Below are 26401 nucleotides of genomic sequence, written 5' to 3'. Positions count from 1 at the left end.
TTTCAAACAAGCCAATGACCAGGAAGAGGTAAAAAAAACTGAGGCTGCCTGTTGCCTTTCAGCTCGGCGTAACCCCAGGGGCCATCCCAACCAATTGGCCTCACTAAACAGAACAGGATTGGCTTTATAGCATAGGATAAAACATTAGACAGGGATCTGCCAAGATGTAGAGGGCATTTTAAATACACACACACGCATATGAACACTTGCATACTTAACCACATACCCAGACTAACACACACACGTTCACACACACCACTGCCAGCTCAGACGGTGTGTTTTGAGGGTGTAAAATGAAAGTGGCATGAAAAATGACACAAGCCCTTGGGATTGGGGGTCAGACGGAGAGGTGGAGAAGGTAGAGAGGAGAGGCGAGAGGGAGAGACAAGGGGTCTGATTCATAGACCCTAGGAGGTTCCTAATTCCAGTTCATCCTTGGTATTGATGAGCCGATAGATACTCTTGGAGGGGGTCTCACTGTGACACCCCCAGCGCACACAACACATAGGCAACACCTACATGGCCACATACATACAAACACATTCCATACACACACACACGATAATATTGACATTTGTAGGCCCTGGTAGAAGATGAAGTTCTTACATAACCACATCTGAGACTTTGTCACTTGAAAAAGGGCAGCTAAAGAGAAACACTTGTATTACACATTTGACACATGTTACGGCCAAATCCTGACTTGATATTCCAGAGAGAGATTTTACACACAGGTTTGATTTGTGTATGTACATTTAGTGTACAAAACTTTAGGAACACCTTCCTAATATTGAGTTGCACCCCCTTTTGCCCTCAGAACAGCCTGAATTTGTCAGGGTATGGACTACAAGGTGTGGAAAGCGTTCCGCAGGGATGCTGGCCCATATTCACTCCAATGCGTCCCGCAGTAAAACCGGCACTTTTACTGAAACGTTGATTCATGTGTACTGTCCCTGTAAAAATAAAATAAACTCAAACTCAACTCAAGGACCTCAGAGTTACTCTGGACCATGATCTCTCTTTTGACAAACATATCAATAAAATCTTAAGGGCAGCTTTTTCCATCTTAGTAACATTGCAAAAATCTGAAGTATTTTGTCTAAAAATTATGCAGAAAAGTTCATCCATGCTTTTGTCACTTCTAGATTAGACTACTGCAATGCTCTACTCCGGCTACCCAGCTAAAGCACTAAATTAACTTCAGTTCGTGCTAATTACTTCTGATAGAATCTTGACTAGAACCAAAAGCATATTACTTCAGTGCTAGCCTGGCTTCCTGTTAAGGCTAGGGTTTTACTGCTAACCTATCAAGCATTACATGGGCTTGCTCCTACCTATCTCTTCGATTTGGTCCTGCCGTACATACAGTGGGGCAAACAAGTATTTAGTCAGCCACCAATTGTGCAAGTTCTCCCACTTAAAAATATGAGAGAGGCCTGTCATTTTCATCATAGGTACACTTCAACTATGACAGACAAAATGAGAAGAAAAAATCCAGAAAATCACATTGTAGGATTTTTAATGAATTTATTTGCAAATTATGGTGGAAAATAAGTATTTGGTCACCTACAAACAAGCAAGATTTCTGGCTCTCACAGACCTGTAACTTCTTCTTTAACCTGTTGCTTCTACTCGGGACGCTTGCGTCCCAACTAGAGCTCTGGAAATGCAAATGCGCTACGCTAAATGCTAATAGTATTAGTTAAAACGCAAAAGTTCATTAAAATACACATGCAGGGTATCGAATTAAAGCTACACTCGTTGTGAATCCAGGCAACAAGTCAGATTTTTAAAATGCTTTTCGGCGAAAGCATGAGAAGCTATTATCTGATAGCATGCAACACCCCAAAAGACCCACAGGGGACGTAAACAAAATAATTAGCATTTCGGCGTTACACAAACCGCACAATAAAATAGAAAACATTCATTACCTTTCACCATCTTCTTTGTTGGCACTCCTAGATGTGCCATAAACACTATTTGGGTCTTTATTTCGATTAAATCGGTCCATATAAAGCCTAGATATCGTTATATGTAGACTGTGATAAACGAAAAAAACATTGTTTCAAAACGTAACGTCATTTTTAAAATTCAAAAGTCGACGATAAACTTTCACAAAACACTTGAAATACGTTTGTAATGCAACTTTAGGTATTAGTAAACGTTAATAGCGATAAAATTCATCAGGAGGCGATGTAAAGATCATTAGCTGTCCGTCTGGAAAAATGTCCGGCTAGAAACTCAACGAAAATATCCGGTCCTAGACCGGAGGAGATACGGTGTCCTGCATGTGTTTGACCAAGAAAAAACTCGAAGGGAAATGACAAGACTCTAGACACCGTGTGGAAGCTGTAGGTACTGCAACCTCAGTCAATTAATTGTGGTTCACCTTTATCAATGGGTTCAAGTAGCGCATGGATATATTTTCCCATTTTCAGTGATCAGTTTTTCCTGTGCTTTTCGATGTAAATACCGTTCTGGTAAAGCCACAGCAGTGATTTAACCAGTTTTATAAACGTCTGAGTGTTTTCTATCCACACAGACTAAGCAAATGCATATACTATATTCCTGGCATGAGTAGCAGGGCGCTGAAATGTTGCGCGATTTTTAACAGAATGTTCAAAAAAGTAGAGGGTCGACTGAAGAGGTTAAGAGGCTCCTCTGTCCACCACTCGTTACCTGTATTAACCTGTTGCTTCTACCCTCTACTTTTTTGAACATTCTGTTAAAAATCGCGCAACATTTCAGCGCCCTGCTACTCATGCCAGGAATATAGTATATGCATTTGCTTAGTCTGTGTGGATAGAAAACACTCAGACGTTTATAAAACTGGTTAAATCACTGCTGTGGCTTTACCAGAACGGTATTTACATCGAAAAGCACAGGAAAAACTGATCACTGAAAATGGGAAAATATATCCATGCGCTACTTGAACCCATTGATAAAGGTGAACCACAATTAATTGACTGAGGTTGCAGTACCTACAGCTTCCACACGGTGTCTAGAGTCTTGTCATTTCCCTTCGAGTTTTTTCTTGGTCAAACACATGCAGGACACCGTATCTCCTCCGGTCTAGGACCGGATATTTTCGTTGAGTTTCTAGCCGGACATTTTTCCAGACGGACAGCTAATGATCTTTACATCGCCTCCTGATGAATTTTATCGCTATTAACGTTTACTAATACCTAAAGTTGCATTACAAACGTATTTCGAAGTGTTTTGTGAAAGTTTATCGTCGACTTTTTGAATTTAAAAAATGACGTTACGTTTTGAAACAATGTTTTTTTCGTTTATCACACAGTCTACATATAACGATATCTAGGCTTTATATGGACCGATTTAATCGAAATAAAGACCCAAATAGTGTTTATGGGACATCTAGGAGTGCCAACAAAGAAGATGGTGAAAGGTAATGAATGTTTTCTATTTTATTGTGCGGTTTGTGTAACGCCGAAATGCTAATTATTTTGTTTACGTCCCCTGTGGGTCTTTTGGGGTGTTACATGCTATCAGATAATAGCTTCTCATGCTTTCGCCGAAAAGCATTTTAAAAATCTGACTTGTTGCCTGGATTCACAACGAGTGTAGCTTTAATTCGATACCCTGCATGTGTATTTTAATGAACGTTTGAGTTTTAACTAATATTATTAGCATTTAGCGTAGCACATTTGCATTTCCAGAGCTCTAGTTGGGACGCAAGCGTCCCGAGTAGAGGGAAGAGGTTAATGGCACCTGTTTGAACTTGTTATCAGTATAAAAGACACCTGTCCACAACCTCAGTCACACTCCAAACTCCACTATGGCCAAGACCAAAGAGCTGTCAAAGGAAACCAGAAACAAAATTGTAGACCTGCACCAGGCTGGGAAGACTGAATCTGCAATAGGTAAGCAGCTTGGTTTGAAAAAATCAACTGTGGGAGGAATTATTAGGAAATGGAAGATATACAAGACCACTGATAATCTCCTTCGATCTGGGGCTCCACGCAAGATCTCACCCCGTGGGGTCAAAATGATCACAAGAACGGTGAGCAAAAATCCCAGAACCACACGGGGGGACCTAGTGAATGACCTGCAGAGAGCTGGGACCAAAGTAACAAAACCTACCATCAGTAACACACTACGCCGCCAGGGACTCAAATCCTGCAGTGCCAGACGTGTCCCCCTGCTTAAGCCAGTACATGTCCAGGCCTGTCTGAAGTTTGCTAGAGAGCATTTTGATGATCCAGAAGATGATTGGGAGAATGTCATATGGTCAGATTAAACCAAAATATAACTTTTTGGTAAAAACTCAACTCGTCGTTTTGGAGGACAAAGAATGCTGAGTTGCATCCAAAGAACACCATATCTACTGTGAAGCATGGGGGTGGAAACATCATGCTTTGGGGCTGTTTTTCTACAAAGGGACCAGGATGACTGATCCGTTTAAAGGAAAGAATGAATGGGGCCATGTATCGTGAGATTTTGAGTGAAAACCTCCTTCCATCAGCAAGGGCATTGAAGATGAAACGTGGCTGGGTCTTTCAGCATGACAATGATCCCAAACACACCGCCCGGGCAACGAAGGAGTGGCTTCGTAAGAAGCATTTCAAGGTCCTGGAGTGGCCTAGCCAGTCTCCAGATCTCAACCCCATAGAAAATCTTTGGAGGGAGTTGAAAGTCCGTGTTGCCCAGCAACAGCCCCAAAACATCACTGCTCTAGAGGAGATATGCATGGAGGAATGGGCCAAAATACCAGCAACAGTGTGTGAAAACCCTGTGAAGACTTACAGAAAACATTTGACCTCTGTCATTGCCAACAAAGGGTATATAACAAGTAAGTATTGAGTATATATATAAGTATATAAGTATTGAGAAACTTTTGTTATTGACCAAATACTTATTTTCCACCATAATTTGCAAATAAATTCATCAAAAAATCCTACAATGTGATTTTCTGGATTTTTTATCTCATTTTGTCTGTCATAGTTGAAGTATACCTATGATGAAAATTACAGGCCTCTGTCATCTTTTTAAGTGGGAGAACTTGCACAATTGTTGGCTGACTAAATACTTTTTTGCCCCACTGTACCTACACGTACGCTACGGTCACAAGATGCAGGCCTCTTTTTGTCCCTAGAATTTCTCAGGCAACAGCTGGAGGCAGGGTTTTCTCCTATAAAGCTATATTTCTATGGAATGGTCTGTATATCCATGTGAGAGATAGAGACTTGGTCTCGACCTTTAAGTCTTTACTGAAGACTCATCTCTTCAGTAGGTCCTATGATTGAGTGTAGTCTGGCCCAGGAGTGCGAAGGTGAACGGCAAGGCACTGGATTGATGAACCTGGCCCTGTCTCTGCCTGGCCACCGCTCAGAGCCTAGTTCCTCTCTAGGTTACTTCCTGGGTTCTTGCCTTTCTAGGGAGTTTTTCCTAGCCACCATGCTTCTACATCTGCATTGCTTGCTGTTTTGGATTTTTAGACTGGGTTCCAGTATAAGTACTTTGTGACATCTCCTGATGTAAAAAGGTTTTTATAAATACATTTGATTTGATGTCTCAAGGCTTAATAATCCCCTTCATCTAAGCTGATTTGAAGTCGATTTAGCAAGTGACATCAATAATGGATCAAGTCTTTCACTTGGATTCAGTCTGTCATGGAAAGATAATCATGTAAATAATGTTTTGTGCACTCATTGTATATCTCATGATAGGATTCAGTCTGTGTGATTGGCTGTTGATCATGCTCTTCTTCCTGTAACTCAGGGGGCTGTGAGCCAATCGCGGAGGCTGTTACGGACCTGGAGGAGCCGCCCCTGCAACAAGAGTCTGCCACCAAGTTCATCAAAAAGAAACAGCCGTCCAAGAAAGTCAAGTCCAAGACAGGTACGTCAAGGGATGGACACACACAAAGTCAGGACACATGGAAAGCTCATCCTTAGCTTGTGATTCACCCTCCTTTAGCTCATACTGTATATGACTGGTCTCATGTCTGCTGGGGCTGTTCTTATGCTGTGTTCAGATCGTGCTGATGCTGGTCTCATATAAGGCTCACACGGAGCTCAAGCTCTGTTTGATGTCTCTCTCGCTTTCCTCTCTTCCATCTGGTTCTACTCCTCCCTCCATTCCTCCCTCCCTGATTGGCTGTAATAGCTGGCGAATTGCAATTTTTCAGATATTTTATTTCCTGAATTAAAAACTGTAGTTAACTGAGGAGGAAAAGGATTTTTTTTTTTTTTCAACCTCAGAACAGGACGTTTTTTTCTGTTTAATTTCCAAACATAATTTGTCTTGACCCATTGTGTGTGTGTGTGTGTGTGTGTGTGTGTGTGTGTGTGTGTGTGTGTGTGTGTGTGTGTGTGTGTGTGTGTGTGTGTGTGTCTCAGATAAACAATCATAAGTCACAGACAGAAGGGAATTCCGCATTAAATTCCCATGTTGAGGAAATCTACTTAATTGAATAAATGAATGCAACAGACTGACAGCTCCTTCTGTAGCTGATGGATGTGAGAGGAGACTGCTGCACACACTGCTCTTTCTCCACTTAGACACTCCTGGTTTGAATTGAGCACAAATCCATGTTTGTCCTTTCTAAGATGAAGTTGGAGGGCTTTGAGGAGCACTAAACATGAGTGGTTAGAAGTGAGCAGATGTTGTGTCGGCAGTCCATGTGCCTTTTTGTGTGGTTAATCCACCCAGGCGTTGCCGCTAATGAGCTGAGCCCCACTGAGGAGGTGTGGGAGACACAGACGGGCGACGCTTGGGGATCGTTAAGAACACACCCGTACACACTACACACTCAGACACACACACACACTTCCTCTACATAAAGCCCACACACATAATTGAACAACATGTATTTTTTCAGACCTATAGATCAAATGGCCGCCACGTGCACACAAAAGGAATGCGGTGCAATTCCAAATCCATTCCGCAAGCCAATTAAAAGAACCAGACCAAAAACACAGAGGAAAAACAAACAAACAAAATACGTGCATTTCCCCTGTTAACCCTAATGAGAGAATACCACACAGACCACCACTCAACACAGTGAGGTAAGACTCTGTGAAGTGGTTACACCATGATTCAGAGTTGCATTGGGTAGCCAATGTGATGGCTTTTCATGTATATGACTTAAGCCTTCCGCATGCTTCGGTTCGGGACACGGCTAGGCGAACCGAACGAGTGTGCTTGCATTCTCCTTGAAAAGACCTTCGCTTGAAAAACGAGAAAAAAACGGCAATAGTACTATTTTGTGTATTTTGAGACCCGTAGACAGTATACACTTCCTCAAAATAGTCAGAATTATTCTAAAATAACTCAAGAAACCTGCCATTCATTTTGATATTTTTGTCGGAGATCTTAGTCGCACAATTTTACATCTAACTAAGATGTTTGGTGCAGTATTTCCCAAGTGAAAAAATGTGAATGAAAATTATTTGTCTCATTGAATGACAACAAACACTTCATTGAAGAATCCCTACTGTTCACCAATCACCAACATATTGGCGTAGACTTCGGCTTGCCTCGAGAGAAAAAATGTGTGTGCACGAACAGCCGAAACAATGACTTTTCCAAAGACCAAAACAAACAAAAACGGAACAAAATGTTCTGAACTGTATCGGATGAGAAGCATGCGGACGCCTTTTCAAAAAGAGCAGTGAGATGGATGCTACCCTTTCTAGAGTCATTTAGGGAGAGTGGCCCACTGAAGTGAGTGATGCCTGTTGTGGAGCAACCCATCTGGCCTCTATGGGGAATCAAATCAAACTTTATTTAGTGCATTTAAAATGGCGAAACACTTAATTTAAAAAATAAATTACAAAAGGGAAAGCAAACAGGAAGCCGTAAAGAGGATGAATAAAACACCATCAATAAAATCACTTATTAAAGGCCCGGCTAAAAGCTTGCCCTGTGTCAGCTGTTCCATAACTGATGGGCTTTAATAGGGAACGCCCCCCTGCCTTGGTTCTGCATCTAGGTACAAGCAAATAGGCTCCTTGGGAGCGGAGTGCCCTCACTGGGTTGTATGGAACAAGCATGCCTGTCAGATAACAGGGGGCAAGACCATGCAGTGCTTTAGAAGTTAAGAGTAAGATTTTAAAATCCGACCGATACTTTACAGGCAACCAGTGTATTGCAGATAAAACTGGAGTGATGTGTTTGTGCCTTCTTGTGTTGGTTAAAATGCGAGCTGCAGTGTTCTGTACAAGTTGTACGCTTTTAATAGTAGAGTCTGAGCAGCTGGAAAGGAGGGCATTACAATAGTCTAATCTATTAGACTAAGCAAATGCATGGACCAATTTTTCGTCATCTGGTTGAGATGAAGTGTCTAATTCTGGAAATGTTCCTGAGATGGAAGGATGTAGTTTTGGATATGCTTTTTATGTGGTTGTCAAAGGTTAGTCCGGGGTCAAAGGTAACACCAAGGTTTTTAACAACCATGTTTGGTGTGATGGGGCAACCATCAATGTTAAGAGTGAGGCCTGATACTTTATTTGTGAGTTTCTTGTGGCCCAGTAGCATGATTTCAGTCTTATCAGAGTTAAATACAAGACGTTTGTTTTTCAACCAACATCTGTGACGTAAGGCGGGCTGACTGTGATGTATCTTTTGGTTTAACTGATAAATACAACTGAGTGTCATCAGCATAGCAATGAATATGCATGTTGTGCTTACAGATGACATTCCCCAGGGCTAGCATGTGTAGTGAAAATAAAAGTGGACCAAGCACAGAACCTTGAGGAACGCCAAATCCAACCTTGGAACTTTACGATTATCACCCAGCTGAACAAATTGATACCGCTCGGAAAGGTATAAATTGGGCCTCCCGGGTGGCGCAGTGGTTAAGGGCGCTGTACTGCAGCGCCAGCTGTGCCATCAGAGTCCCTGGGTTCGCGCCCAGGCTCTGTCGTAACCGGCCGCGACCGGGAGGTCCGTGGGGCGACGCACAATTGGGGTTAGGGAGGGCTTGGTCGGTAGGGATGTCCTTGTCTCATCGCGCACCAGCGACTCCTGTGGCGGGCTGGGCGCAGTGTGCGTTAGCCAAGGTGGTCAGGTGCACGGTGTTTCCTCCTTCCTGGTGCGGCTGGCTTCCGGGTTGGATGCGCACTGTGTTAAGAAGCAGTGCGGCTTGGTTGGGTTGTGTATCGGAGGACGCATGACTTTCAACCTTCGTCTCTCCCGAGCCCGTACGGGAGTTGTAGCGATGAGAATTGGATACCACGAAATTGGGGAGAAAAAGGGGTCAAATTCAACAAACAAAAAAAGGAAAGGTATAAATTGTTAGCCAGCTAAGAATCTGTCCTCGTAGACCAACCAAGTCTTCTAACCTCTTAATGAGGATAGCATGATCAATAGTGCCAAAGGTGCCAGCACTTAAATCTAAGAGAAAGAGAATAAAGACATGACCACCGTCAGAGGACAGCAGTTGGTAATTTACTACTTTAAGGCACTAAAGTAAAACTGCAAAAAAATGTGGCAAAGAAATACATGCTTTGTCCTGAATACAAAGTGTTAAGTTTGGGGGAAATCCAACACAAAACATCACGGAGTACCACTCTTCATATTTTGAAGCATGGTGGTGGCTGCATCAATTGTATGCTTGTCATCGCCAAGGACTAGGGAGGTTTATTTTTTATGAAAATAAACAGAATAGAGCTAACCACAGGATTTTTTAGACATTTGGATTCATAGTGCTACTTGAATAGTGGATAGCCTACATGATGACTTGGTGACAGCCAAGTGTCTTTGAAAGTGTAATTGTCTTCGTGATGCTACCTGATTATTATCTCGCTCCCGTCTGAATTATCCTCCATCCTCTTCCTCCTCTTGTTTGAATCCCATCTTCTCCAAACAACCAGATCCCCATCCCATACCATGCTCCAAGGGTGGATGGGCTGCCTGGGGTTTACCACCGGCAATGGATATCTGTCCGTCTGAACGTTCCTGTGGGCTTTATAGCCCACCTGAGGGGCATCTCTCTCTCTCGGTCTCTGCCTCCCCTGTCCTCCCACTGTCAAACATCATAACAGAAAACTGAAATAATCCCTAATTATTTTTGTTTGTAATGGAAATCTTCAGAGGATGGAACTGTGTGGTTTGGACCTAGAGAGAGAAGGTGCTCTGTCCAGGCATGTCCCTCTTACAACCAAACCACCGCCCATTAGGGAGTGTGAGAGAGACGTGGAAAGAGAAGGACATCCAAACCAATTTACATATATGAACTCAGAGAGAATTTCCAGAATGGTGGGGGCACACAGGCGAAAAGCAGAAGGGGCTAAATGAACAGATCAATTTACACCTCTACCTCCCTCCTCCTTCACCGTAGATAAACCACACACACATTCTCCTACCTGTGGCAGACTTAAAGGTAATTAGGCTCCAACCAACCCCCATGTTAGGGTGCATCTGAGCCAGGAAGCACCTCTAGTACAGTTGAAAGGCTTCAAAAGGTGTCTTGGATAGAACTGTGTCGCTGCTCGCTCTCCTTCTCTTCTCTAGCGGCCTGGATGAAAGGGAGATGAAAGAGAGAGAGTGTGTCTCCTCTCTTCTTTCCTCCGAACCCCCCACGGCCCACTTGGGATCACAGGGACGCCACCTATACCACACACACACACAGGTTAGAGACAGAGAGGCATTGGGCCCCGTTCAATCAAAACTGCCAACAGAGTGTATGGTAGCTGAGACACAAATACATGAAAAGAGGAATGATGCTGACTGTGTTCCTGGAAGACTGGGTTCATTTCAATGATCAGTCCCGGTCTACAGTGACATGTCACCAACATGCCCTCCCAACTTTCACTGAAGCCGTACTTTATTAAACAGTGGATCACTGAAAGTCTCCCTCCCTCCCTCCCTCCATCATAGAGAGGAGGAGGAGGGCGGGGTGTTTATAAGGTCAGCTCCTCTGAGGGCACAGCCCAAACTCAATTACCCCCTCCGAGTCAGTCTCCGGTCAGCAGCCACACAATAGAGCTATTAGCCATTAGCATCATCCCATTCACATGGCCTCTACTGCTGCCTCAGACCTCACCATTCAATTACCTTACTGTCATCTACCAGCTACCGCAAGTACAGGGCCACGAGGTTTGTTCCATTAGCCCCATATTATTATCCTTTTGCTGACGTGTTACACTCCTATTACTCAGAAGTGATTGTTATTTGACACGTCTTCTACGACCAGACATTGACTGTTCTCCCCATACTACAGGCCCTGGAACAGTTTTCCTCATCCCCTCACTGTGTCTCCTGTGACCAGACATTGACTGTTCTCCTCATACTACAGGCCCTGGAACAGTTTTCCTCATCCCCTCACTGTGTCTCCTGTGACCAGACATTGACTGTTCTCCTCATACTACAGGCCCTGGAACAGTTTTCCTCATCCCCTCACTGTGTCTCCTGTGACCAGACATTGACTGTTCTCCTCATACTACAGGCCCTGGAACAGTTTTCCTCATCCCCTCACTGTGTCTCCTGTGACCAGACATTGACTGTTCTCCTCATACTACAGGCCCTGGAACAGTTTTCCTCATCCCCTCACTGTGTCTCCTGTGACCAGACATTGACTGTTCTCCTCATACTACAGGCCCTGGAACAGTTTTCCTCATCCCCTCACTGTGTCTCCTGTGACCAGACATTGACTGTTCTCCTCATACTACAGGCCCTGGAACAGTTTTCCTCATCCCCTCACTGTGTCTCCAAGGCTGTGACCAAAGTGTATGACCCATGGCTCAAGGCTCGGCATGGGGGGACCAAACGCTTGTGCAGGCAGCTTTCTGGAAGGGAGTGGGGGGGTGCGGCGTATTTGGAAGCGGGAATTTGGGTCTGTTTTATGCTTGTGTTTTTATTAATGGGGGCTGAGTAGGGAATAGAGAGGCCTTCGACGCCAGACCATCATGTCATACACATATAAACATACATACAAACACACCTTCCCATCTGTGAAGACTCTTAGCGATAAAGTGTGTGTTTTGTCCAAGTGTAAGTGTGTTTATGGTATGTGTGAGCATGTATAAACTCAGGAGCAGCATCGCCTGGGTAGTGGGGGCTCAGAGAGCGAGCCCAGGGGCTGCTGGAAGCATCCACGCTTTGGGATAGAAGAGGATACCAGCTTTCTTATGGTGTCTGACTGTTCCTGTCTCTGTCCGACTGTCTGTCTGCATGTCTGTGTCCACAACCACTAGATAGTGCTACAGATGTTACAATGTCCTCCGTCTGTCAGTATATTCGTCATCAGATGATGTTTGTGATGGTGCACTGTAGATGGTTGTACAGTCTTTACATTGTGTAAGCCTTTAACCATCTGTTTATGAAGTACAGGAGGATGTAACTAGTAGATCGTGTTCTGGGCAGCAGTGAGCTACTGCTACAGTAGATGTGTTAGCAACTCCATATCAATGCCGCCGCTTTCCATGTGTTTAACACAGCTTCGCGCTGTGGTATTTTTGAACTCTTGGCTGGGCCAGGCTCCATTGATTGGAAATAATGTGATGCCTGGTGTTGTAATGTTTCCCTAATGTTTCTGTCCTGCTTTATGTTATGTAATGGGTTATGTTTAGACCCACGCGGCTAATGCTAATGATGGAGTTGACGACAGTGCTCTAGACATGCGAGCAGTCAGGCAGGCCGGCTACCGGATTGGGTTGCGTTGATGTAGATGGTGAGAGATGTTGTCGGCATGCTGGGCGAATGTCAGGAGATTTTGTGGATGTTGGGAGACAACCGCAAGACTTCTGTGAGACTGCAGTGAAATGTAGAGTTTTTGAGACCATTGTGCGAACGGTGTGAGACTTTTGAGAAATTACATTGCAAATAGTGCAAAATGTTTCTACTAATGTAAGACTGGGGTGTTTTAGACCGTTGAGAGACTGCATTGAGAATGTTGTGTCTTTGTTCAAGATCTGTTGTGAGACCTGTTGTCATGAAAACGTTATCGATGCGCCTCGAACCATAGAGGGTGATGTCATCCCACTCGTCTCCCACCCACTAGATCTTCAAATCAAATTTTATTTGTCACATACACATGGTTAGCAGATGTTAATGCGAGTGTAGCGAAATGCTTGTGCTTATAGTTCTGACCGTGCAGTAATATCTAACAAGTAATCTAACAATTTCACAACAACTACCTGTAAAGGAATGAATAAGAATATCTACATATAAATATATGGATGAGCGATGGCCGAACGGCATAGGCAGGATGCCGTAGATGGTATAGAGTACAGTATATACATATGAGATGAGTAATGTGTATAAACTGTATATAAAGTGGCATTGTTTAAAGTGGCTAGTGATACATTTATTACATCCAATTATTTATTGTTAATGTGGTTAGAGATTTGAGTCAGTATGTTGGCAGCATCCACTCAATGTTAGTGATGGCTGTTAAACAGTCTGATGGGCCTTGAGATAGAAGCTGTTTTTCAGTCTCTCGGTCCCAGCTTTGATGCACCTGTACTGACCTCGCCTTCTGGATGATAACGGGGTGAACAGGCAGTGGCTCGGGTGGTTGTTGTCCTTGGTGATCTTTTTGGCTTTCCTGTGACATCGGGTGGTGTAGGTGTCCTGGAGTTTGTGAGTGTTTTCGGTGACAAGCCAAATTTCTTCAACCGACTCCATTCCTAACAAAATGGAGTCGTGGTCAGATTTTCCGAAAGGAGAGTGGGGGAGTGCTTTGTATGCGTTGCGGAAGTTAGAGTAACAATGATCCAGGGTTTTACCTGGGTCGCGCATTCGATATGCTGATAAAATATAGGGAGCCTTGTTTTCAGATTAGCCTTGTTAAAATCCCCAGCTACAATAAATGCAGCCTCAGGATATGTGGTTTAAGTTTACATAGAGTCCAATGAAGTTCTTTCAGGGCCGTCGATGTGTCTGCTTGGGGGGGGATATACCCAACTGTGATTATTATCGAACAGAATTCTTTATTATCTATCAGCCAATCAAGACACTGACTCTTACTTTTACTTCCTGTTCAATAGATATGCATAAAGTAAGATCTTAAGTTGATCCCCTTTTGCAGGATAACATTCTTGCAATGTAGGAAATGTAAAACATGTCGTGTATTTGAGGTTTATAAAGGCTTGTGAAGTTAGTCATTTTTACTTGGAAATTTCAGACTTGATTTTCCCTTACGAAAAATGTATCAACCCCCCCCCAAAAAGTCCATTAACTATAATCCACATAATATTTCACATTTCCTTTTGCTGCAGGATTATTTTCCTGATGTAGCAAACTGGCTCAAATTAAGATCCTACATCTGTAAATAGCCAACATAGCAAGAATTTAAGAGGCTGAATCGTAGGCTCTTACATTTTACCTAACAATCAACCAATCAAATCTCAGATTCCATCAGTTGCCCAATCACAGGCCCTTCTCTGGCCCTTGTCACACAGTTTTCTTTCAGCTGTTTTTCTTATTTGTCCTCTTTTTCTTTTTTTTTGTCAAAACATTCAGAGTTTAATCCCATGCTGTTCTCTACCCCTCTATCAGAGCAAATCGGCACATCTATTCCATTTTGTCCACACATCCCATTAAAATCCCATTAACTCCAGTATTCCCGGGAACTCAGAGAGAGAGCGGGGAGAGACCAGGAGCTGTGGTAACCATGATAACCATCAGCAGCCATTCCCTCAGAGGTGGAAACACAGATGTGACTCTTATTTCCCTGAATCCCGGTCAGCTAGCTAGCATGTGGGAAGGAGACAGTGTTTGTCCTGGAGTTTGCGTTGTAGCCGTAGGGAATCTCCTTGAATGAAGGAATGAATGAATGCGCTTCCTTTGGGAATGTTTGGTTCGGATGGAGGGTTTCCAGTCTGCGAAACACTTCCAGTGCCGGGCAGCATATACATTCAATAGGATCCCAAAGGTCATTAGGTTCAGCCATTCTGCTGAAGAATGTTGTACTGCTGTAACGGGTTGTGTTGAGGATGCCTGTTGTTAAAAGTGGGCCCAGTGTGAGTCTACACACTCGCATATGTGTGCAATATTTCTCTCTCTCTCTCTCACACACACACACACACACACACACACACACACACACACACATTCTGGGGTCCCATGTGCAGAGTATCCCTTTTCTAAATAAAACAAGTTTGCAGGGAAGTAGGCCCTAGACAGAGGCAGGGGCGGGAGTTTGCTCTGTAATAAAAGCTGCTATCGTTTGACAAGTTGTGCTTTTAACAGGAGACCTTTTAATTTTTGCGAGAAGGAAGCAATGAATTGTAAAGTATACTTTTCCAGAGCTGGGCCGTTAAGTGTGCCGTGTACACCACTGCTCACGGGAACGGCCCCGGCAATGGTTAACACATGTTATGTCTTTCTCCAGTCTCTTCAAGTTTCTCTCTCGCTCTCGCGCTCTCGCTCTCTCTCTCGCGCTCTCTCTCTCGTGCTCTGTCTCGCTCTCTCTGTGTAGTTTCTCTAGTTTCAGTCTTCCTTTATCTCTCTGTCAATGTCATTTCACCATTCATTCTAAATCTCTCTTCTCTAAAAGCCCCTTTCCATCTGACGTAACAACAACTGTGTGTGTGTGTGATGAGCAATGTCAGTCTGGCCATCCTGGTTTATAAGAGGAGACGTGTCAATTTGTATGGGGGGGGGGGGGGGGCAGAGAGCAGGTCAGGGGTGAGGGGTTAGGTGGTGGGTAATCGTCAGCTGTCACTTGCTATAAGACACATTCTCTGCAGACACACACACACACACACCCCGCTGGTCCAATATCCTCAACACCCCAACGAGCCCCCAAAGCCTCACCAGCAACCTCTGTATTGCCCTGGTGCCTTGGCCAAGGCCTATGTGTTGACATTGAGGTTTGTTTAGGACCAAAGGAGGAGGGAGGCAGGAGGAACAGGAGATAAGGGGTGAAGGGAGGGAACAGAAAGGAGTAGGAAGAAGTAAAGGAGGAAAAGAGTGATGGTCCAAAGCAGGCCAGTCCAGATGTGGAGAGTTTTACAGTACGACCCCATCGCCATGGGGACCCAATAAGGTCAAAGTTCATGGAGTAAAAAGCTCTATTGGGGAGTGTTCAAAATATCAGCCTGTTTGGACCGCTAACTCTTTCTCTGTCTCTCTATCTCTCTCATGCTCTTTCTCTGTCTCTCTATCTCTCTCATTCTCTTTCTCTGTCACTCTATCTCTCTCATGCTCTTTCTCTGTCTCTCTATCTCTCTCATGCTCTTTCTCTGTCACTCTATCTCTCTCATGCTCTTTCTCTGTCTCTCTATCTCTCTCATTCTCTTTCTCTGTCTCTCTATCTCTCTCATTCTCTTTCTCTGTCTCTCTCTGTCTGCTCTTTCTCTCAGTGCCCATTCCTTGCTTTCCCACTGCCTCCCTCGCACACTTCCCCACTTTCTCATCTTCCACAATTTCCCATGCACTTTACCTCCTTCTTCCCCCTTAGCTCCTCTCTCCCTCCCCTTCCTCTCTCTCCTCAGAGCTCTCCTTGTGTGTGATCACAGTGGACATGATTTGTTTCCTTCATTAGTCCTGTAGAGGCTGGGCTGTGCCCCATGGCAAATATTGAGCCATGGAAATGAGAGCCATTTCCAGGTACACACACACATACACACAGCACATAAACTCCGACCCAACACACATACAGACACACGTACACACGTGCCAAGCCAGAGCCGTGTGGATGGCAGGCCCTGTCGGCACATGACATTAATTGCATTAATTCATTAGACTTGATGAGCACCAACTGTGCAAACCAAAGAGGAAACCTAAGAGTGACACAGGGAGAACGTTGGGGAAACGCTGGCAGGAAAACACTGGGGAGGTTCCCATCTCTCTCTGTGGCCGGCTGCCATGGGCCAGTGTCTGGGACAGAGGGCTCTGTGAGAATCTGCAGGGTCACACACACGCACAGTGTCATGCATGTTCTTACCAAAGCTTCCTTGACCTGGCCCAGTCTCTTACTCTGAAACTGATGCCACACACAACTATTATACTTACCCACTTCAATGTGACCTTTGTAAGACACACACACACACACACACACACACACATTGGCTACTGACTCATGGGGATTTTGTGGTATGTACACAGACACACACACATATACTGAGATCAGGGTTGTTGTCTGTGCTGGTAGAGCTGGGTAAGGGTTGAGTGTAACGTAGTGTGTTATGTCCACTCTGTCCCCTCTACAATCACTTCCTGTGTGTTGAAGCCTGGCTGTCCTTTGTTCTGTCTAAATCCCTCTTCCTGCCCCTTCCTGATCCTGCCCACCCCACCCTACTGGAGGACAGGTCAGCACATCTGTGTGTGTGTGTGTCTGTGTGTGTGTGTGTGGGTGGGTGGGTGGGGGGGGGTTACGTGTGTCTCACACGGGCAAACACACCCAACACATGGACAATGTCAAGCTGATAAGTATGAGCTCTCTGAAAAACAGTCACTCTCTCTCTCACACCCATAAGAGACATGGTTACTCTCTGTTGAGTTAGGGAAACTTCCTCTGATAGAGGCCCTGTCTCTCTCTCTATACACATACACACACGCTGCTATTTTTTCCATAGTTTGTGGTGAGGGGAGTTATGTGCTGATGTTTATAGCAATGTGTGTCTGTCTGGGGTGTGTGTGTGTGTGTGTGTATGTGACACTGTCTCGTGGAATGGAAGGAGGTTTCTTGGAAGCACTGGGTCTGGGTTCCCTGTGGGTGGAGTAATATGGCTGTTTTGAGTGTTTGTGTGTGTCTGGGTGTGTGTGTCTTTACTTAACAAGGCAAGTCAGTTAAGAACAAATTCTTATTTACAATAACTGCCTAGGAACAGTGGGTTAACTGCCTTGTTCAGGGGCAGAACGACAAATTTTTACCTCGTCAGCTCGGGGATTCAATCTCGCAACCTTCCGGCTACTGGCCCAACGCTCTAACCACTAGGCTACCTGCTGTCTGTCTGTGCGTGGTAGTGTTTCTATAAACAAGTACACACACTTGTACACTTGCCTGTACACTTGCCTGTTCAATTCCCTCCCCCCCATTAGTACGTCTCACATCAGTGAGGTTTTATATACTGTCGTCACTCAACAGAGACCTCTATTAAAGCAGCCACCCAGTTCTAACCACTGGAATGCTATCTTGTGTTCTCTGCTGTCTGAACTAAGTCTGCTGTTCATGTCCATAGGTGTTATGCAAGTATATCAATACTGTGGATGTAGCCTACAGCACTGTTTCCCAACTCCGGTCCTCCAGTCCTCCAGTACCTCCGGTCCCTCAGTCCTCTAGTACCTCCGGTCCTCCAGGTCCCCCAGTCCTCCGGTCCCCCAGTCCTCCGGTCCTCCAGTACCTCCGGTCCCCCAGTCCTCCAGTCCCCCAATTCCCCCGGTATCCCAGTCCTCCAGGTCCTCCAGTCCTCCAGTCCTCCAGTACCTCCAGTCCTCCGGTCCCCCAGTCCTCCGGTCCCCCAGTCCTCCGGTTCCAGTCCTCCAGTACCTCCAGTCCCCCGGTCCTCCAGTACCTCCGGTCCCCCAGTCCTCAGTCCTCCAGTACCTCCAGTCCCCCAGTCCTCTGATCCTCCAGTCCTCCCGTACCTCCAGTCCCCCGGTACTCCCGTACCTCCAGTCCTAGTACTAGGGAGGGAGGGAGGACAGTACTAGGGAGGGAGGGAGGGAGGGAGGACAGTACTAGGGAGGGGGAGGGAGGGAGGACAGTCCTAGGGAGGGAGGGAGGGACGGAGGACAGTACTAGGGAGGGAGGGAGGACAGTACGAGGGAGGGAGGACAGTACGAGGGAGGGAGGACAGTACTAGGGAGGGAGGGAGGGACGGAGGACAGTACTAGGGAGGGAGGACAGTACTAGCGAGGAGGACAGTACTAGGGAGGGAGGGAGGACAGTACTAGGGAGGGAGGGAGGGAGGACAGTACTAGGGGGAGGGAGGGAGGACAGTACTAGGGAGGGAGGGAGGGAGGACAGTACTAGGGAGGGAGGGAGGGAGGGAGGACAGTCCTAGGGAGGAGGGAGGGAGGGAGGACAGTACTAGGGAGGGAGGGAGGGAGGACAGTACGAGGGAGGGAGGACAGTACAAGGGAGGGAGGACAGTACTAGGGAGGGAGGGAGGGACGGAGGACAGTACTAGGGAGGGAGGACAGTACTAGGGAGGGAGGGAGGAGGACAGTACTAGGGAGGAGGGAGGGAGGGAGGACAGTACTAGGGGGGAGGGAGGGAGGACAGTACTAGGGAGGGAGGGACGGAGGACAGTACTAGGGAGGGAGGGAGGACAGTACGAGGGAGGGGGAGGACAGTACGAGGGAGGGAGGACAGTCCTAGGGAGGGAGGGAGGGACGGAGGACAGTACTAGGGAGGAGGAGGACAGTACTAGCGAGGGAGGACAGTACTAGGGAGGGAGGGAGGACAGTACTAGGGAGGGAGGGAGGGAGGACAGTACTAGGGGGAGGGAGGGAGGGAGGACAGTACTAGGGAGGGAGGGAGGGAGGACAGTACTAGTGAGGGAGGAGGGAGGACAGTACTAGGGAGGAGGGAGGGAGGACAGTACTAGGGAGGGAGGGAGGACAGTCCTAGGGAGGGAGGGGGGGAGGGAGGACAGTACTAGGGAGGGAGGGAGGGAGGACAGTACGAGGGAGGGAGGACAGTACGAGGGAGGGAGGACAGTACTAGGGAGGGAGGGAGGGACGGAGGACAGTACTAGGGAGGGAGGACAGTACTAGGGAGGGAGGACAGTACTAGGGACGGAGGGAGGACAGTACTAGGGAGGGAGGGAGGGAGGACAGTACTAGGGAGGGAGGGAGGGAGGACAGTACTAGGGAGGGAGGGAGTGAGGACAGTACTAGGGAGGGAGTGAGGACAGTACTAGGGAGGGAGGGAGGGAGGACAGTACTAGGGAGGGAGGGAGGGAGGACAGTACTAGGGAGGGGGAGGACAGTACCAGGGAGGGAGGGTGGGAGGGAGGACAGTACGAGGGAGGGAGGGAGCGAGGACCGTACGAGGGAGGACAGTACTAGGGAGGGAGGGAGGGAGAGGACTGTACTAGGGAGGTAGGGAGGGAGGACAGTACTAGGGAGGGAGGGAGGACAGTACTAGGGAGGGAGGGAGGACAGTACTAGGGAGGGAGGGAGGACAGTACAGTACTAGGGAGGGAGGGAGGACAGTACTAGGGAGGGGGGGGGCGAGGACAGTACTAGGGAGGGAGGACAGTACTAGGGAGGAAGGAGGGAGGGAGGACAGTAATAGGGAGGGAGGGAAGGAGGGAGGGAGGACAGTACTAGGGAGGGAGGGAGGGAGGACAGTACTAGGGAGGGAGGGAGCGAGGACAGTACGAGGTGTGAGGGAGGACAGTGGGAGGGAGGGAGGACAGTGGGAGGGAGGGAGGGAGGACAGTACTAGGGAGGGAGGGAGGGAGGGAGGGAGGACAGTACTGGGGAGGGAGGGAGGACAGTACTAGGGAGGGAGGGAGGGAGGACAGTACTAGGGAGGGAGGGAGGGAGGACAGTCCTAGGGAGGGAGGGAGGGACGGAGGACAGTACTAGGGAGGGAGGGAGGGAGGACAGTACGAGGGAGGGAGGACAGTACGAGGGAGGGAGGACAGTACTAGGGAGGGAGGGAGGGACGGAGGACAGTACTAGGGAGGGAGGACAGTACTAGGGAGGGAGGGAGGACAGTACTAGGGAGGGAGGGAGGGAGGACAGTACTAGGGGGAGGGAGGGAGGACAGTACTAGGGAGGGAGGGAGGGAGGGAGGACAGTACTAGGGAGGGAGGCGGGACGGAGGACAGTACTAGGGAGGGAGGACAGTACTAGGGAGGGAGGGAGGACAGTACTAGGGAGGGAGGGAGGGAGGACAGTACTAGGGGGAGGGAGGGAGGACAGTACTAGGGAGGGAGGGAGGGAGGACAGTACTAGGGAGGGAGGGAGGGAGGACAGTACTAGGGAGGGAGAGAGGACAGTACTAGGGAGGGAGGGAGGACAGTACTAGGGAGGGAGGGAGGACAGTACTAGGGAGGGAGGGAGGACAGTACTAGGGAGGGGGGAGCGAGGACAGTACTAGGGAGGGAGGACAGTACTAGGGAGGGAAGGAGGGAGGGAGGACAGTATTAGGGAGGGAAGGAGGGAGGGAGGACAGTATTAGGGAGGGAGGGAAGGAGGGAGGGAGGACAGTACTAGGGAGGGAGGGAGGGAGGACAGTACTAGGGAGGGAGGGAGCGAGGACAGTACGAGGGTGTGAGGGAGGACAGTGGGAGGGAGGGAGGACAGTGGGAGGGAGGGAAGACAGTACTAGCGAGGGAGGGAGGACAGTACTAGGGAGGGAGGGAGGACATTACTAGGGAGGGAGGGGAGGACAGTACTAGGGAGGGAGGGAGCGAGGACAGTACGAGGGAGGAGCGAGGACAGTACGAGGGAGGGTGGGAGGACAGTACGAGGGAGGGAGGACAGTACGAGGGAGGGAGGGAGGACAGTACGAGGGAGGGAGGGAGGACAGTACTAGGGAGGGAGGGAGGACAGTACTAGGGAGGGAGGGAGGACAGTACTAGGGAAGGAGGGAGGACAGTACTAGGGAGGGAGGGTGGGAGGGAGTACAGTACGAGGGAGGGAGGGAGCGAGGACAGTACGAGGGAGGACAGTACTAGGGAGGGAGGGAGGACAGTACTAGGGAGGTAGGGAGGGAGGACAGTACTAGGGAGGGAGGGAGGACAGTACTAGGGAGGGAGGGAGGGAGGACTGGAGATAGGGAGGACAGTACTAGGGAGAAAGGACAGTACTAGGGAGGGAGGGAGGAGGACAGTTTTAGGGAGGGAGGGAGGGAGGACAGTACTAGGGAGGGAGGGAGGGAGGACAGTACTAGGGAGGGAGGGAGCGAGGACAGTACGAGGTGTGAGGGAGGACAGTGGGAGGGAGGGAGGACAGTGGGAGGGAGGGAAGACCGTACTAGTGAGGGAGGGAGGACAGTACTAGGGAGGGAGGGAGGGAGGACATTACTAGGGAGGGAGGGAGGACAGTACTAGGGAGGGAGGGAGCGAGGACAGTACGAGGGAGGGAGGGAGGGAGGGAGGACAGTACGAGGGAGGGAGGACAGTACGAGGGAGGGGAGGGAGGGAGGGAGGGAGGGAGGACAGTACTAGGGAGGGAGGGAGGACAGTACTAGGGAGGGAGGGAGGACAGTACAGTACTAGGGAGGGAAGGAGGACCGTACTAGGGAGGGGGGAGCGAGGACAGTACTAGGGAGGGAAGGAGGAGGCAGGACAGTATTAGGGAGGGAGGGAAGGAGGGAGGGAGGACAGTACTAGGGAGGGAGGGAGGGAGGGAGGGACAGTACTAGGGAGGGAGGGAGCGAGGACAGTACGAGGGTGTGAGGGAGGACAGTGGGAGGGAGGGAGGACAGTGGGAGGGAGGGAAGACAGTACTAGGGAGGGAGGGAGGACAGTACTAGGGAGGGAGGGAGGACATTACTAGGGAGGGAGGGAGGACAGTACTAGGGAGGGAGGGAGCGAGGACAGTACGAGGGAGGGAGCGAGGACAGTACAAGGGAGGAGGGAGGACAGTACGAGGGAGGGAGGACAGTACAAGGGAGGGAGGGAGGGAGGACAGTACTAGGGAGGGAGGGAGGACAGTACTAGGGAGGGAGGGAGGACAGTACTAGGGAAGGAGGGAGGACAGTACTAGGGAGGGAGGTTGGACGGTACTAGGGAGGGAGGACAGTTCCATTGGAGGGAGGACGGTACTATGGAGGGAGGACAGCTCTATGGTAGGATGGAGGACGGTACTAAGGGAGGATGACAGTTCTAGGGTGGGAGGGAGGACAGGTCGAGGGAGGGAGGGAGGGAGGACAGTACTAGGGTGGGAGGACGGTTTTAGGGAGGGAGGACAGTACTATGGTGGGAGGACAGTACTAAGGGAGGGAGGGAGGACGGTACTAAGGGAGGGAGGGAAGATGCTACTAGGGTGGGAGGGAGGACGGTACTAGGGTGGGAGGGAGGACAGTTGTAATGCAAAAAAAGAGACCAGTTGTCACTCACATAGGGACCTCTCTTACCTCAGAGGCTGTGTTTACACAGGCAGCTCAATTATTGGCAAAAGAGTTGATCTGATTGGTCAAAGGACCAATTTGTGAAAAAATATCAGAATTGGGCTGCCTGAATAAATGCAGCTAGAATACCACATTGAGATGTATGGGTCGTTCGGTTCGTGTGTGTTAGAGATATGAACTTGGTTTTCTGTTGGGGGGGGGGGGGTTGCGTGTCTGATAGTTCGTGTGTGTGTCTCCCGTCATCCACATGTAAAGTTGACCAGTGGCCTTTCCAGGCAGAGTGGACATTTGGTCCCCCAGAGCCTAGAGGCTGCTTCCTCCTCAAACTAGACCTGAGTGTCTGGCTGACTGACTGACCTCTTAGCTCTCTCTCTATCTCACCCTTCCCCTCTCTCTCTCAGCCATCTGTAGTGGGACGGTCTGAGGCAGCTTGACAGGGGAGAGGCCAGGGGGTTTCTGGAGGGTGCCCCAGGTCACTGTCCCCATGTCGGACATCTACCTGGAGATCAGTGGTTAGATGACTGGGAAGCCTATGGATGGTTAGGGGCGTTTGTGTGTGTAACCTCAGCACCATGCTATGGGCAGTGTGACAGTGAGTTGTAGCGACATCTGTTCCCCAGTAGAAGCCCAGTAGACCAGCGTTAGAGGCAGCCCTGTTGTGTGTGTGGATGTTACAGAGAGGGCTTACAGGGCAGTTTATACACCCTGAGCCAATCAGATCATCTTAAACCAACACAGCTAAAGCCCCACAGCTGCCATGGCAAACACAAACAGTCAAGTGCCCTTGACCTCAGTCACACGCACACACACATATACAGTTGAAGCTGGAAGTTTACATACAACTTAGCCAAATACATTTAAACTCAGTTTTTCACAATTCCTGACATTTAATCATAGTAAATATTCCCTGTTTTAGGTCATTTAGGATCACCACTTTATTTTAAGAATGTGAAATGTCAGAATAATAGTAGAGAGAATAATTTATTTCAGCTATTATTTCTTTCATCACATTCCCTGTGGGTCAGAAGTTTACATACACTCAATTAGTATTTGGGAGCATTGCCTTTAAATTGTTTAACTTGGGTCAAACATTTTGGATAGCCTTCCACAAGTTTCCCACAATAAGTTGGGTGAATTTTGGCCCATTCCTCCTGACAGAGCTGATGTAACAGTCAGGTTTGTAGGCCTCCTTGCTCACACATGCTTTTTCAGTTCTGCCCACAGATTTTCTATGGGATTGAGGTCAGGGCTTTGTGATGGCCACTCCAATACCTTGACTTAGTTGTCCTTAAGCCATTTTGCCACAACTTTGGAAGTATGCTTAGGGTCTTTGTCCATTTGGAAGACCCATTTGCGACCAAGCTTTAACTTCCTGACTGATGTCTTGAGATGTTGCTTCAATATATCCACATAATTTTCCTACCTCATGATGTCATCTATTTTGTGAAGTGCACCAGTCCCTCCTGCAGCAAAGCACCCCCACAACATGATGCTGCCACCCCTTGCTTCATGGTTGGGATGGTGTTCTTCGGCTTGCAAGCCTCCAGCTTTTTCCTCCAAACATAACGATGGTCAACATGGCCAAACACTTCTATTTTTGGTTCATTAGACCAGAGGATATTTCTCCAAAAAATACAATCTTTGTCCCCATGTGCAGTTGCAAACCGTAGTCTGACTTTTTTATGGCGGTTTTGGAATAGTGGCTTCATCCTTGCTGAGCAGCCTTTCAGGTTATGTCGAAATAGGACTCGTTTTACTGTGAATATTAGATACATTTGTACCTGTTTCCTTCAGCATCTTCACAAGGTCCTTTGCTGTTGTTCTGGGATTGATTTGCACTTTTGACACCAAAGTTATTTCTGTAGGAGACAGAACACGTCTCCTTCCTGAGCGGTATGACAGCTGCGTGGTCCCATGGTGTTTATACTTGCGTACTATTGTTTGTACAGATGAACGTGGTGCATTTGGAAATTGCTCCCAATGATGAACCAAACTTGTGGAGGTCTACAATTTTTTTTCTGAGCTCTTGGCTGATTTCTTTTGATTTTCCCATGATGTCAAGCAGAGAGGCACTGAGTTTGAAGGTAGGCCTTGAAATACATCCACAGGCACACCTCCAATTGACTCAAATTATGTCAATTAGCCTATCAGAAGCTTCTAAAGCCATGACATAATTTTGTGGAATTCTCCAAGCTGTTTAAAGGCACAGTCAACTTAGTATATATAAGCTTCTGACCCACTGAAATTGTGATACAGTGAATTATAAGTGAAATTATCTGTCTGTAAACAATTGTTGGAAAAATTACTTGTCATGCACAAAGTAGATGTCCTAACTGACTTGCCAAAACTATAGTTTAACAAGAAATTTGTGGAGTGGTTGAAAAACAAGTTTTAATGACTCCAACCTAAGTGTATGTAAACATCCGACTTCAACTGTACGTACACACACACACACACACGCCTCACTCCTACACTATGCTACTGCAACTCCCTGCAATGTGAAACGATGAAATCCAGACAAGTTTTGAAATAAAATATTCAGACTATACTTTTTTTGTTTGAAATTGTAATATTAATTTCCTCACTTCACTAACACGACTCACTGCACTGAATTACTGATATTTTCAAATATTTTAAGTAGACAATAAATCATGGATTACCTATTCCCTTATTTTGAAATATCTACTGCCTTTTTGGACAAAAATAAAAAAAATATTGGCCTTTAGTCCAGTGCCCCATAAACCCTGATCTAGGAACAGCTTTCCTAATCCCAATGCTAATGTCCAACACTAGAGGCTGAGGTGTAACAGATCTCAGGCCTGTCCTTAGGAGTGTCTGTTATTTAGTGAATAGGTCAGGGAGGGGTGTGAGGTGTTGACGGGTGGAGAGGCCACAGGAGAACTAATTCTGTTTATTTGTTGGTTTTTAACTGGAGAGGGAGACGTAAAGCTGTAAATCACACACACACACACACACACATATACATATACACACACACACACACACACACACACACACACACACACACACACACACACACAGGACGAGTTGAAGCATAAGAGAGGCAGGTTTCCACCAGCTCTCTGTGTGCACTGAGCCAAGTATAACATGTGCACAGCAGTCGACGGAGGGAGGGAGTGAAAAGGGGAGAAGAGAGAGAGAGAGAGGATGAGAGGGAATGAGGAAGACAAGATGAGTAAGGAAGAGCGAGGGACAAAGGGAGAGAGCATAACAGTTTGAGAGAGAGAGCGAGTGATGGTAACAGGAAGAGAGAGAAGGGGGGATCAAAAGAAGAAAAAATACGCAAATGAGTGAAAAGGGAAAAGAGCTGGAGAGTCCTCCTTGTCTGGATAATAAATTGTTCACGGTCTGTGGCATCTCAACATTTTATGTTCTCCCCGCTATAAAAAGTAATCAATTTGGTCTAAATCACCCCTTCCCTATCTGTCAGAAGGC

The 26401-nt window shown here is 47.4% G+C and overlaps 1 protein-coding gene across 3 annotated transcripts in view; it reads left to right on the top strand.

The window, feature by feature from the left end:
• Nucleotides 1-26401, top strand: part of LOC115103639 (protein PTHB1) — a 207677-nt gene that overhangs the window by 110575 nt on the left and 70701 nt on the right. For all 3 annotated transcript variants that reach the window (XM_029624498.2, XM_029624486.2, XM_065009244.1), the window contains one exon: nt 5740-5859. In XM_029624498.2, coding sequence (XP_029480358.1) covers nt 5740-5859 — 120 coding nt within the window. The remainder of the gene's footprint in view (nt 1-5739; nt 5860-26401) is intronic.

This window comes from Oncorhynchus nerka, linkage group LG3 (genome assembly GCF_034236695.1).
Source record: "Oncorhynchus nerka isolate Pitt River linkage group LG3, Oner_Uvic_2.0, whole genome shotgun sequence".
In the NCBI taxonomy this organism is placed as follows: domain Eukaryota; kingdom Metazoa; phylum Chordata; class Actinopteri; order Salmoniformes; family Salmonidae; genus Oncorhynchus; species Oncorhynchus nerka.
The sequence above is the reverse complement of the archived record's forward strand: the minus strand, read 5'-3'. Positions and strand labels throughout refer to the sequence as shown.